Raw genomic sequence first — 13,373 nt, forward strand, 5'->3', positions numbered from 1 at the left:
CGCTCTTGGTGGAGGTCAGTGCCGTGAGGGGTGCCGCGATTTGGCTGTAACCGCGTATAAAACGACGATAAAAGTTTGCGAAGCCAAGGAACTGCTGCAACCTCTTGTGGGTTGCGGGAGGAGGCCACTCGGCCACCGCCGAGACCTTGAAGGGATCCATCTCTACCCGGTCCTGGCTGATTATGTACCCCAGGAAGGAAATGGACGGGTAGTCAGGCAGGCGAAGGTCCGATAACGGGTAGGCAGACAGGCGGAAGGAGAACTAGAGAGGGGGAGAGGGGATTGCCAAGGGAGCAAAGAATTGGGGCAAGACTTGAACAAGAGCTGGTAGGGCGATACTAACTTGTAGCAGTAAACGACGAACTGGCGCCGGCAGACTGGAAATCCCCGATTGAAGTAGTGTACGGTGATTGGCATATTACCGGCAGGTGCGTCGAGGGGATGAGGACCAGAAGCCACCAGCGGCCACTAGATGGGGGTGTTGGACCGCGTAGCAGGACGTAGCGTGACAGACGATCGTTTTTCATTTTGGTTATGACTCAAATAATTAGTTCATAATATGAAAAGTAAAACTCACCACGGACCGTCGTCATGTTGTGGACAAGGAGTGGGTTCTATGTTTTCTGTTCAGGGAGGCTTCCAAAACAATCATGACTTGTGTAAAGTGTGAGTGGGCTGACCTGGCGAGCCTGATCATGGCCCCGATCAGAAGGCCTCCGGGCGGGGCGTGTGCGGAGTACATCATTGGTTTGCTGCTGGGTTGGTTGTCCACCACCACCAGGTTGAAGGGCAGCTGGCCTCCATCTGGTCACAGTTGGTGGATCATTAAAGACCAAACTCACCACAGAACGGCGCCATGTTGTGGGCAAGGAGTGGCTACTCTGTTTATGTTCAGTGAGGTTTCCAAACAAAGTACCATAATTCTCAACTCAACTCAAAACATGGCGACCCTTTAGAAAACAGTACTAAAGGTATTCAAGTCCTGAACAGTGTGTCACAGTCACTATTCAGGTACTTAGGACAAAAACACGTAGAGACAAAACTAAAATGACCTATTGTCACATTGAACCCAACGGGTGTGGGGAGGGAGGTCTGAATGTGCGTGGTCGTCGTTTCCAGGCTTACTTTGGGCGAGGATCCCTGAGAGAGAGAGCAGCAGGAGAGACGAGAGCAGAGCTGAGGAGGCCATTCTGACGGTCGACTTCAACACCTGCGCCAACCTGCGTGATAACCACTGGAGCCAGGTCCTCACACAGTTTACACACTGCAGCAGTTGATTGGACAACTGCTGCATGAAGGGTAAGTATTGGTGAGCACTCTTGCATACGGCGTATATTCTCTTTCCGCCACTTTCTTTTTTCGCTATTTACAAACATTAACGTAGAGGGACAAAAGACGTATCTTAACGTAGAAGGACAAAATACATATCACATGATAGTTCCTATAATGGGATGTTCTGGCAAGGCCTTTCAAAGCAATTGTGAGCAAAAGTAAAGTTGCAACACCCATTTGTTTTTGGGACACACGCAAACCTTATAACACACACACACTCCCATAAAACACACACACAAAAACACACGCTTATTCTTTCAAGAACACACACACACACACACACACACACACACACACACACACACACACACACACACACATTACATAGAAACACACAAACACACCCCTTGAATGCACAATATTAATGTGCATTACGTGACATTTCTCTGTATATATAAATTCTTTGCACAGCTTTCAAATGGTAATGAACCTATACTGTATGGTTAAAAATGAATACATCCAAATAAATGTAATGTTTTGTACTATTTCGTTCATGAATCTTATTTTAAGAAAAATATCTAATATGTAGGCAGTTCATACAATATAAACGGAACTATATTAATGCTAATTATCTATATCTGTATTACTAATAACTATAAAGAACCCTATTAATAACTTCATAACTATCTAAATAAACGTGAAGATCTGTTTTTGTGTACATCCAAGAGATAGGATGGCAGGAAGTGGGGGCTGGTTACTGTGAGTGAGTGTGTGCAAAAACAGTGGAATGATACGCATGAGATAATTTCAATCCTTTATTCCAATTTATATGTTTCACTTCCAAATCATTTCTATGTATTTTGAATTAAACACATTTTTAACGTTTGATATCTTCAGACTAGATAATCATCATGTTTAAGGAGAGTCGAGCAGCAGTCAGTGTAATTTAGGACCCTGCAGGAAGATGGCGCCACAGTCAGGATCACACGGTCATGTAGCGCAGGATGATCACGTCTCTGTCCTGGACAACGTATTTGCAGAGTCCTGAAAAACCAGATTAAACACATCTAAATATCAGCAGCCAATAAAAAGTTACCATATGTATAGACATATGTTTGTGTGTGTGTGTGTGTGTGTGTGTGTGTGTGTGTGTGTGTGTGTGTGTGTGTGTGTGTGTGTGTGTGTGTGTGTGTGTTTGCATGATGTAGTGCTCTCATCTTACCAACAGGGGTGATCATGTTGTGGTTTTTGACCAGAATTTGCCAGAAGCTGTTCTCAGTTTTGGTAATAATATTATTACCAAAAGTCACCCGGGTCAAGTAGGGTGGCAATCCAAATTTGCTTCCAGACTCGAAACTGTAACGAGGACACAGAAATAGACAACAGGTACATTACTTTCATTCATAATGACCATCTGGGTTTCTGAAATAATGTTTTATTTGAAATCGTTTAATCTTCCAGATTATGTGGAGGAAGTAAACTGGGATGCAGGACTCCATTTCAATGCATCAGATGATCGATGAATAAGGATTGAGGACCAAATAGGGACACATTTTGACTACACAACCTACTTGAAGTTTGAGACTGATTCTTTCAAATCTGTCAACGCCCATATGAGTCGCTGGTTGCATTCCGTAGAGGGATTGTATTCAGTAGTCTTGCCATCAGCAGTCACCACCAGTTTAAAGTTCACTTCAACAGCACAAGGAAAAGTATAAGGAGCAAGTAGTAGATGTATAAAACCTAGTCTAGCTTTGGCTGAGTAATGAATAGACTCTTAATGTTTGTCCAAAATCCGATGGCTAACCCTTACCCTAAAAGTCAGAGGTGTGTATCTCCTACCTTGGGCCATGTCTGGAAGGTTGATCTTCACTGGTTGTGTTCTTCTGCAGCGATGGGAGTCGTTGGTGAGGTTACTGCCCTTGGGGCCCCTGCTTTTATAGTCAACCTCAGGGAAGACGTTGTTATGGCAAGAAGATAACCACCCCCAGACTAGTTACTGGGCAATATGCCCAGGAACTGTCATTCTAAGTAATTATTACAACACCATAACACAGATTTACATCTGTCTTGGTCAACACCTTGAAGAGTCATCCAACCCGGCTGACTTTGCTATATTTGTGAAATATCCTACGTTGTTTCATCGTCTCTTCTTGCAGTCAAAAGTGTTTAAAACTCAACCTGACTTTGGTTCTGCATCCTAACGGTGAACAATTCAATTAAATAAAACACAGGGTCAAGAGGTTTACAATATAATAGACATAACCGTCTTATCTCATTAATGTTCTCATTATTATCTCTATTTCTGTATATAGTTGCTAACATAACTCTGTTCTCTGGTCCTCCATGTGTAAAAATGATGTAATTTGGACTGGGTCGCTGTTTGTTCAGTCGCTGTTTGCATGTGTGTTTGTTTATCTGTTTTCTTTCTGGTTGTTTATTAGTATTGATGTAATTTTTTTTAACTTCATCTTTAATTATTTTTTCTTTCTTATTCTTTCTGTATTTTCTTCGTCTGTTCTGGGGCTGCTCCATTTTTAACCATTTTTACTAAATAAACATCACTGACTAAGACTCTAGAAGACAGTATATCATAGAATGACAAATGAACAAAACATTGAACAACCTGCTCAACTTGTCCAAGACAACACGACTGGGAGCTTTTGGTTGTTATTGTAAACGAGACCTAATGTTGTGTGCATGCGTGTGTGTGTGTGGATAATATTTGATATTTTACATAAAACATACAATTTGAATCATGTTTGTGTTACATGCATCAGCTGTTTCATTCCTCAAGCCAATTGGAGGGTTATCCTTAATCATACCAAGTGGTAGACAGAGATCACATCTCTGGATCACTTGTGTTGTGGATAAGAACCCACAATATAAAACTACCAAAATACGAGAGGTCGAGAAGGACTTTGAAAGATGAAGGCCAAAACTAAAATGCTTAATGTTCACCAGTTGATTGACCTCAAAAGGGGTTTGCTTTTGCTACTGGCAAACTAAAATGACCTATTGTCCCATGGAAGCCAAAAGGTGTGGTGTGAGAGAAGTTTGAATGTGTTCAGACATGTTGCCTTTCTGACGAAGTCAATCAGAAGCACACAAAGTTATCCGTCCCACGCAACAGATACTCTGCACCTGCAAAAAGAGAAATTCATGATAAGAACATACAGTCCCAGTTGTTGTCGTTCTGAGATGCCGCGGGCTAGCCAATACCTAAGGCTACAGGGTCGAGGAGTGGGGCGATGACATCATCGTTTGCGTGGCTGTCATCCATACGAATCCTAACACGAAACCGCATAGGTCCGGATTTATTTTAAACCACCCTTGGACATGGTTTCAGAAAAAAGCGGTTTCGGGCACCGGATCCGCCGGATCCGTCTTGACGGTCGGCCGAAACGCACAAGAGTTGTGTGGTTTCACCAAAATATCGGCTGCGTGTGGACGGGGCCTGAGTCCAGTCTCACAGCAGGGAGTCTTAGTTAAGATCCATAGCAGGAAGTGACTTAATTATTTATTTTTTTAACTGGACGATCGTTTTTCATTTTGGTTATGACTCAAATAATGAGTTCATAATATGAAAAGTAAAACTCACCACAGACCGGAGCCATGTTGTGGGCAAGGAGTCGGTTCTATGTTTTGTGTTCAGGCTTCCAAAACAATCATGACTTGTGTAAAGTGTGAGTGGGCTGACCTGGCGAGCCTGATCATGGCCCCGATCAGAAGGCCTCCGGGCGGGCCGTGTGCGGAGTACATCATTGGTTTGCTGTTGGGTTGGTTGTCCACCACCACCAGGTTGAAGGGCAGCTGGCCTCCATCCGGTCACAGTTGGTGGATCATTAAAGACCAAACTCACCACAGAACGGCGTCATGTTGTGGGCAAGGAGTGGCTACTCTGCTTAAGTTCAGTGAGGTTTCCAAACAAAGTCCAATAATGCTCAACTCAACTTAAAACATGGCGACCCTTTAGAAAACAGTACTAAAGGTCTTCAAGTCCTAAACAGTGTGTAACAGTCACTATTCAGGTACTTAGGACAAGAACACTTAAAGACAAAACTAAAATGACCTATTGTCACGTTTAACCCAACGGGTGTAGGGAGGGAGGTCTGAATGTGCGTGGTCGTCGTTTCCAGGCTTACTTTGGGCGAGGATCCCTGAGAGAGAGAGCAGCAGGAGAGACGAGAGCAGAACTGAGGAGGCCATTCTGACGGTCGACTTCAACACCTGCGCCAACCTGCGTGATAACCACTGGAGCCAGGTCCTCACACAGTTTACACACTGCAGCAGTTGATTGGACAACTGCTGCATGAAGGGTAAGTATTGGTGAGCACTCTTGCATACGGCGTATATTCTCTTTCTTTCTTTCTTTCAAATGGTAATGAACCTATACTGTATGGTTAAAAATGAATACATTCAAATAAATGTAATGTTTTGTACTATGTCGTTCATGAATCTTATTTTAAGAAAAAGATCTAATATGTAGGCAGTTTATACAATATAAACGGAACTATATTAATGTTAATTATATATATCTGTATTAATAATAACTATAAAGAACTATATTAATAACTTCACAACTATATAAATAAACGTGAAGATCTGTTTTTGTGTACATCCAAGAGATAGGATGGCAGGAAGTGGGGGCTGGTTACTGTGAGTGAGTGTGTGCAAAAACAGTGGAATGATACGCATGAGATAATTTCAATCCTTTATTCCAATTTATATGTTTCACTTCCAAATCATTTCTATGTATTTTGAATTAAACACATTTTTAACGTTTGATATCTTCAGACTAGATAATCATCATGTTTAAGGAGAGTCGAGCAGCACTCAGTGTAATTCAGGACCCTGCAGGAAGATGGCGCCACAGTCAGGATCACACGGTCATGTAGCGCAGGATGATCACGTCTCTGTCCTGGACAACGTATTTGCAGAGTCCTGAAAAACCAGATTAAACACATCTAAATATCAGCAGCCAATAAAAAGTTACCATATGTATAGACATATGTTTGTGTGTGTGTGTGTGTGTGTGTGTGTGTGTGTGTGTGTGTGTGTGTGTGTGTGTGTTTGCATGATGTAGTGCTCTCAGCTTACCAACAGGGGTGATCATGTTGTGGTTTTTGACCAGAATTTGCCAGAAGCTGTTCTCAGTTTTGGTAATAATATTATTACCAAAAGTCACCCGGGTCAAATAGGGTGGCAATCCAAATTTGCTTCCAGACTCGAAACTGTAACGAGGACACAGAAATAGACAACAGGTACATTACTTTCATTCATAATGACCATCTGGGTTTCTGAAATAATGTTTTATTTGAAATCGTTTAATCTTCCAGATTATGTGGAGGAAGTAAACTGGGATGCAGGACTCCATTTCAATGCATCAGATGATCGATGAATAAGGATTGAGGACCAAATAGGGACACATTTTGACTACACAACCTACTTGAAGTTTGAGACTGATTCTTTCAAATCTGTCAACGCCCATATGAGTCGCTGGTTGCAGTCCGTAGAAGGTTTGAATTCCTGACTCTTGCCATCAGCAGTCACCACCAGTTTAAAGTTCACTTCAACAGCACAAAGAAAAGCATAAAGAGCAAGTAGTAGATGTATAATACCTAGTCTAGCTTTGGCTGAGTAATGAATAGACTCTTATGTTTGTCCAAAATCCGATGGCTAACCCTTTCCCTAAAAGTAAGAAGTTGTGTATCTCATACCTTGAGTCATGTCTAGAAGGTTGATCACTGTTTGTGTTCTTCTGCAGCGATGGGAATCGTTGTTGAGGTTACTGCTCTTGGGGCCCCTGCTTTTATATGCAACCTGTGGACTCACCTTGTCCATGAATGCACAAATCAGGACATCTCTGCTAAGAGCTCTGAAAAACATACACTGGTCTCACGGCTCTTATTACTTTGTAATCACAAAGAATTGGGGTTGATTGACAGCTGATAACTTATTTCCGTAACTGGAGCACGATCCCCCAGAGCAGGTAATACAAGGGAAGTTTAATCTGAAAAGGGCTGCTTTCGCTTAGGATCTTTAGAGGACATCACTGCTCCCAATGCTTCGCCTTGGCCTGTTGAGGTGATCGTTGAACTCGTAGTGAAGACTGCTGATGAACCAGTGAGGCAGACCTTCAGACCTTCTGCAAGCCAACAGCAGGTCCTCCAGTGGGCATTGGTTTACTTTTCGACAACAGCTTCACCCTTCAGGTATGCAGTCAAAATGTGTTTTACTTCCTCAATCCTCATTCACCAATGATCTGGTGCATGAAAACCGATCTAGCCCCCCCCCCCCCCCGTCCAGGTTCACCTACTCTTTATAATCTGAAAGATTCAACTCTTGGAACCCTTTCAAAAATGAACACTTTACTTCAGAAATCTGGTTGTTTGTTATGAAGAAAATTAATTTGAGCGTGTATTATGTCAGCATCCTCTTTGTAGTCTATGGAGTTCTGGCTCAGGTTTTTTTTGGTTGTCAAAGGACACCTTGTCTATTCTGACCAATCAGAAAGACACAAGCAACAGGTTCCACACTTGGAACCTGTTGGTCATCAGGTGTGTGAAACATTGTACGTCATTCAGACATGTCTTCCTGATTTGGAATCAAGAAGGACTTAGATAACATTGAAAGTCTGTTACCAAGAGAGTCAGAAATAGAAAGGTGAGCTGGAAAGTTCGACAGGACGATTTGACACCTTTGCAGAACAAACTCCCCATTGTATATTTGCCAACTTGCTTGGTTAGCAAAAGGAAATACTTCACAATGAAACCACGCTATTGTTAGACACTGTTATTCTGTGTCTTATTACAAAACCCACCACAGAGAGTTGTCCATCAATGCAGTGCGCTCAAACAGAGGGTCATCAGAGGGCCTTAAGAGTCAGGGTTCAATTCAAATTCAAAGAACTTCATTTTTCCTGTGAGGGAACTTCATTTGTGGTCAGGCACATACAAACAAGACATACTTCAACAATCAATAGTTAGCATTCCCGTACGAGAATAAATAAATTCTTAAAAGCTAAAACATCCTGTGAGTAGGGGTGGAGGTGTGGGTAGGGAGAGTAGATTGTTATTTGGGGGAATGTGGATAGGTTGAAGTCTGGAGTGATGGGTTGGATACGGGGGGCTTACTGCTGGAACAAAGGTGGACATGGCTCGTTTGGTTCTTAGGGGCAGGGAATGAAGTCTCCTTCCTGAAGGTAGCAAATGGTACTGGTTGTTGAGGTTATGGGTGGGATCCGACATGATCCGTCTAATTTTCCTGATGGCCTGTTTTTCATTTATGGCTTTCAGAGTGGTCTGTGGCTGTCCAATGATCTTCCCGCTCATTTTTATGATCCTGTTGAGGGGACATTTGTTCACCTCACTCAGGGAACCAAACCATGCCAGGATGCTGCAGGTGAGGGTGGATTGAATGAAGCAGTTGTAAAATGCCTGGAGTATTGACTTGTCGACTTAATGCCGTCCGGAGAAAGAACAGGTGTTGTTGACATTTCTTGAAGATGCAGTCTGTGTTACTTTTGAAGGTGAACTTGCGATCAATGATGGACTGTGTCAATTTTTTCCATAAGAAGGAAGGCAAAAGATAATCTTACAATTACAATAGATCAAGACGAAATAGAGGAAGTCAGTGATTTTAATTTTCTTTGTATCACTATGGACTCCCAACTCAAATTTTACAAACACGTTAAAAAGTAATGCAAGACCGTAAAGACAAACCTAAACTGGCAGCTCCACTGTTCATCCATGCCATGATATTTTCAGACCTACCCTATTGTGTTACTGTATGGAGCCAGGCTTCACAGTCAACTTTCAAATCCATTACATCACTTTACAAACAAGCACTGAAAATAATGGATCAAAAACAAAGGAAATGAAACCTTTTTTTATCAAGTTGATTTTTAAATCTGTAAATAATCTCGCCCCAGCTGTACTTTGTCCATATGTGACAAAAACATCACCAATAGAATCATCACTATGGCATCAGCGAATGGCAACTGTAGGGTGGCACAGTGCAAAACCACTTAAGGTCAGTCATCTTTTTCAGTAAAGGGGATACATTTTTGGAATGCCCTACCAGCTGAAAGGAAGGAACATACTGATCTGAATAGGTTTAATGAAAAGGTGAAACACTGGCTGAAATTAAACCAACACATTGACCTTCACTTCCCTGGTTGTGTTATTCTGCAGCGATAGGAATCGTTGGTGAGGTTACTGCTTTTGGGGCCCCTGATTTTATAGTCAACCTCAGGCAAGACGTTGTGAGGGCAAAAGGATAACCAACCCCAGACTAGTTACTTGGCAATATAATTATTATAATTATTACAAAACCATAACACAAATAAACAACTTTCCTTGTCCACACCTTTGAAAGTCATCCAGCCCAGATGACTTTGCTTTGTTTGTGAAATATCCTACGTTGTTTCATCATCTCTTCTTTCAATCAAAAGTGTTTAAACCTCAACTTGTCTTTGGGTCTACATCCTAACGCTGAACAATTAAATAAAATAAAACACAGGGTCAAGAGGTTTACCATATTATAGCCTTAAAGGTCTTATTCATTAATGTTCTCATTATGATCTCTATTTATGTGTATAAATTCTAACATAACTCTGTTCTCCGGTCCTCCAAGATGATGTCATTTGGACTGGGATGCTGTTTAGCTGTGTAGCTTCTTAGTGAGAATGTGTGCATGGGTGTTTGTTTCTCTGTTGTCAGTCTGTCTATTTCTCTGTTTTCTGTCTGGTTGTTTATTATTATTAATGTAATTATAAATGTCCACTACTTGTTCCTTATGCTTTTCCTTATGCTGTTGAATTGAACTTTAAACGGGCGGAAGAGACTGCTGATGGCAACAAGAGATGTGAATACAAATACATTTCAATTTATATTAAGGTCCTTGTAATAAGTCTCTGTTAATATGTAATAAGACCTTATTATATCCTTATTAACATTAATTTGTGTTAATAAGACCATCAATAAGTGCTAATAATAACATAATAAACATGCTTATTGAGAGATTATAAGACTTTTATAAGCACTTATAAGACACTTGTTAACTATTTATTGATTGCTTAATAAAATTAATAATGGGCTTATGAGTTTCTTATAGTTGTAACATAACATTACAATCCTATTCATTCAGTCTGACAAACTTAACTATGTCATTTTTAAACCTTTAATAAGCATTTTTTATAGTTAGTAAGGTTAATAAATCCTTTATTAAACTGCCAATAATGCATTTTGCAGGTACGAGATCTAAAGCGGGAACCCTGCTTATTAAGGTTAATAAGTCCTTTACTAAACTGCTAATCATGCCTTTTGCAGGCAAGGGACCTAAAGTGGGAACAAAGCTTATTAAGGTTAATAAGTCCTTTAATATACACTTATTAACAGTTAATGAGTACTATATGTTATCAAGGTTGATAAAAGGTAAAATAAAAAAGGCATGTACTGTGAATACAATGTTATTGCGGTGAAGCACAAAAACACACTTTAAGACAGCTCTTTTGAAAAATATGTTTTTAATTTTAAAAACTTCAGAACATATTCTTGAACGTCAACATTTAAAAAAAAACGACTAGATGTATCTGAGTCCGGCTTCTCCATGGCCTCAGAAGATGGTTGAGAATTCTTCTGGCTGGTCTTTCTTGTTGCTCTATAAAGAAACACAAAGAACATTGACCACAATAGAGAGTTAGCAGACAGGTTACATTAAGCATTAAGCCGTTTAGACATGGATTCATGACACAAGTGTTAGAACTAAATACGTTTGTTTACCTAGTTTCACATGATAGCATAGGCTAAACGTTAGCTCAAGATGAAGCACGCCAAAGCCTCTGAAAGAAAGTAATGTAAGTCAAAAAAGTTTGCTAGCAAACAGCTAGCAGGCTAGAACCAGCTACCGTTACTATAGCATTACATTCTTAAACTTACTTGAGAGTCATCCTCCAGTTCGGACCTCTTCCTTTTATCCATGTTTTGTGTGCTTGTTCCTGTCCTTTGCCTGTTAGTTTTTGGTTTGGGGTGCTCACGTTGACGATTCCGACATGCTCTCCAAACGTTTGTCAAAGACTTCATCAAGCATATGCGTCAAGCCATGATAGAGTGGCGAAGTCACGCCCCTTCCGGTAGAGCCCATGGGACCTATGAGATCGAAAAATATGAATGGGGGCCTCTAAAAATTCCCTTTTTTGCATAGAAAATGTCTTTTCCTATGGAGATGACCCGGAAGTGCTTGGAGGAAAGGTGATTCAAGTTCTAAAAATGCTTAGGAAAGGAGCCTCGATGCTTCCTTTAACCCTCCTTTAGCATAGGTTACTCCTGAGCTTCATTTGCGAAAGGAAAGGAGATAGTGGTATCCCATAATCCTTTACGGCGGCAATATTTAAAGCAACATGCCACCGACGAAGTTTTCCGACTCTGCGCGAAGACGCATGAGAGACGCGCAGTGGCGGGCCACGTGGTGGCCAGGGGTGGCCGTGGCCACCATTGGTGAAACTTCGGCCACCACGCTGGCCACCACTACGACCGGGCCAAAAAAAACACAAAAAAAACGGAACGCTACTTTCGCATAGCTGTCGTTCCCTTTCGGACGCATTTTACTGCAACACAAAACAGGAGCTTCCAATGCGTGTGGTGGATCCCACATGGATGGATAGATGCAACTCTAGAGGCTCTGTAACACGTGTGGAGGAGGTTTCGGCCTCCACAGAGTGTGAGGTAGGTAAGTTATTTATGTGTAAGCTCATTCTTTTGAAAGAGTGTTGAAAGATTTTGCTTCATTTAGCAACGTAATTGAGCTCACTAGCGCTAGCATGCTAAGCGAAAACTATTGGTTTCCAAATCGCCTTGTTGTGTGTCTGGATAAGGCTCTGAGAATAATACCCATGTAGTGATTCATTATAACTGTTGCCTCAAAATTGTATCATAGAATGAAGATCTCTGTTCATTTGTTTATTTTTTACAAAATGTATCATTGAGTGGCCAGCACCAGCAGCATCAGGGTTTTGTTCACTGATTCAATGATGTATGTTGTCTTGCAAGCTGCCTGTGGGCATGATCTAAACCCCTATTCGATAATGTGGTTGATATATATTTTGCTGCCTGCTCTCTTCACCTGTCAGGCAGAATGAAAAGAAAAAATACCTCATGCTTTACTTAAAGCCAAGTAAGGAAACAAGGCACAGTGATGTGGTAAGACAGGACGAGAGTGAGAGGATGAGAGTGAGGGAGAGAGACGCAAGGGGGGGGGGGGGGGGGGGGGGGTGTGCAGCCTGAGAGTGAGAGCAAGTCAGACGACCTCATCTCTCAAGGAACCAAACCTACAGGTACAACTCACTCTGACTGTAAGCCCTCCATGTGTGTAGGATTCTGCCTTCCAGAGACAATATGTGTTATATGATATATTACATTTACATTTTACATTTAGGGCATTTAGCAGACGCTTTTATCCAAAGCGACTTACAATAAGTGCATTTGTTACAATAAGTACATTTGTCATAGGAAGTGAAACAATATATCGCTGTCGGTACAGTAAAGATGTTCATAGAACCAAGTGCAGGTATTACAATCGCTAGGCTAACCCATTCCCCGTGTAAAGCAACGATGGCAGCTACTGTAGATGCTACACAATTAAGTACCTTGAATAAATGCAATGTACAAGTGCCAGGACGAACAACATTCAATGGTGGCTGTGCATTGGTTTCTATGCAGAGTCGAGATGAACTCTGAGCAGGTGAGTTTTGAGTCATTTGCGGAAGCTGGTGAGCGACTCTGCGGTCCTGACATCGGTAGGGAGCTCGTTCCACCACTGAGGTCCCAAAACAGAGAAAAGTTGTGACTTTGCTGATCGACCTTTGCTTGCTCTTAGCGATGGCGGTACCAGACGTCCAGCTGAGGTAGTTAAGTACATCAAGCACAATATTATTGTGCTTGATGTACTTAAAATACCAGTTTAAAATCACTAAGACTTGCCATGATGACAGTTGATTTACCATGACAACTGTGTGTTTCAGACATTGAGAGTGATGCTACAACACAGCCCATGCCTTGCACTTCACAAGGTAGATAGTATGCCCGTATTGTTACCCATTG

General features: G+C 41.5%; 1 protein-coding gene and 1 long non-coding RNA gene across 2 annotated transcripts; both read right to left on the reverse strand.

Moving 5' to 3' along the window:
- Positions 1 to 2,074: 2,074 nt before the first annotated feature.
- Positions 2,075 to 3,167, reverse strand: LOC307085387 (uncharacterized protein). Its single transcript, XM_079750167.1, has 4 exons — positions 3,115 to 3,167; positions 2,844 to 2,964; positions 2,495 to 2,628; positions 2,075 to 2,316 (listed from the first exon to the last, which is right to left on the reverse strand). Exons 1-4 carry the CDS (start codon positions 3,122 to 3,124, stop codon positions 2,255 to 2,257), a joined length of 327 nt encoding a protein of 108 aa, XP_079606293.1. The 5' UTR covers positions 3,125 to 3,167; the 3' UTR covers positions 2,075 to 2,254.
- Positions 3,168 to 5,974: 2,807 nt separating this feature from the next.
- Positions 5,975 to 6,788, reverse strand: LOC307085391. Its single transcript, XR_013812371.1, has 3 exons — positions 6,722 to 6,788; positions 6,373 to 6,506; positions 5,975 to 6,216 (listed from the first exon to the last, which is right to left on the reverse strand). It is a non-coding gene; the product is annotated as an uncharacterized lncRNA (long non-coding RNA).
- Between the last annotated feature and the right edge of the window lie 6,585 nt (positions 6,789 to 13,373).

This window comes from Pollachius pollachius (assembly GCF_949987615.1).
Source record: "Pollachius pollachius genome assembly, chromosome: 13".
Classification (NCBI taxonomy): Eukaryota; Metazoa; Chordata; class Actinopteri; order Gadiformes; family Gadidae; genus Pollachius; species Pollachius pollachius.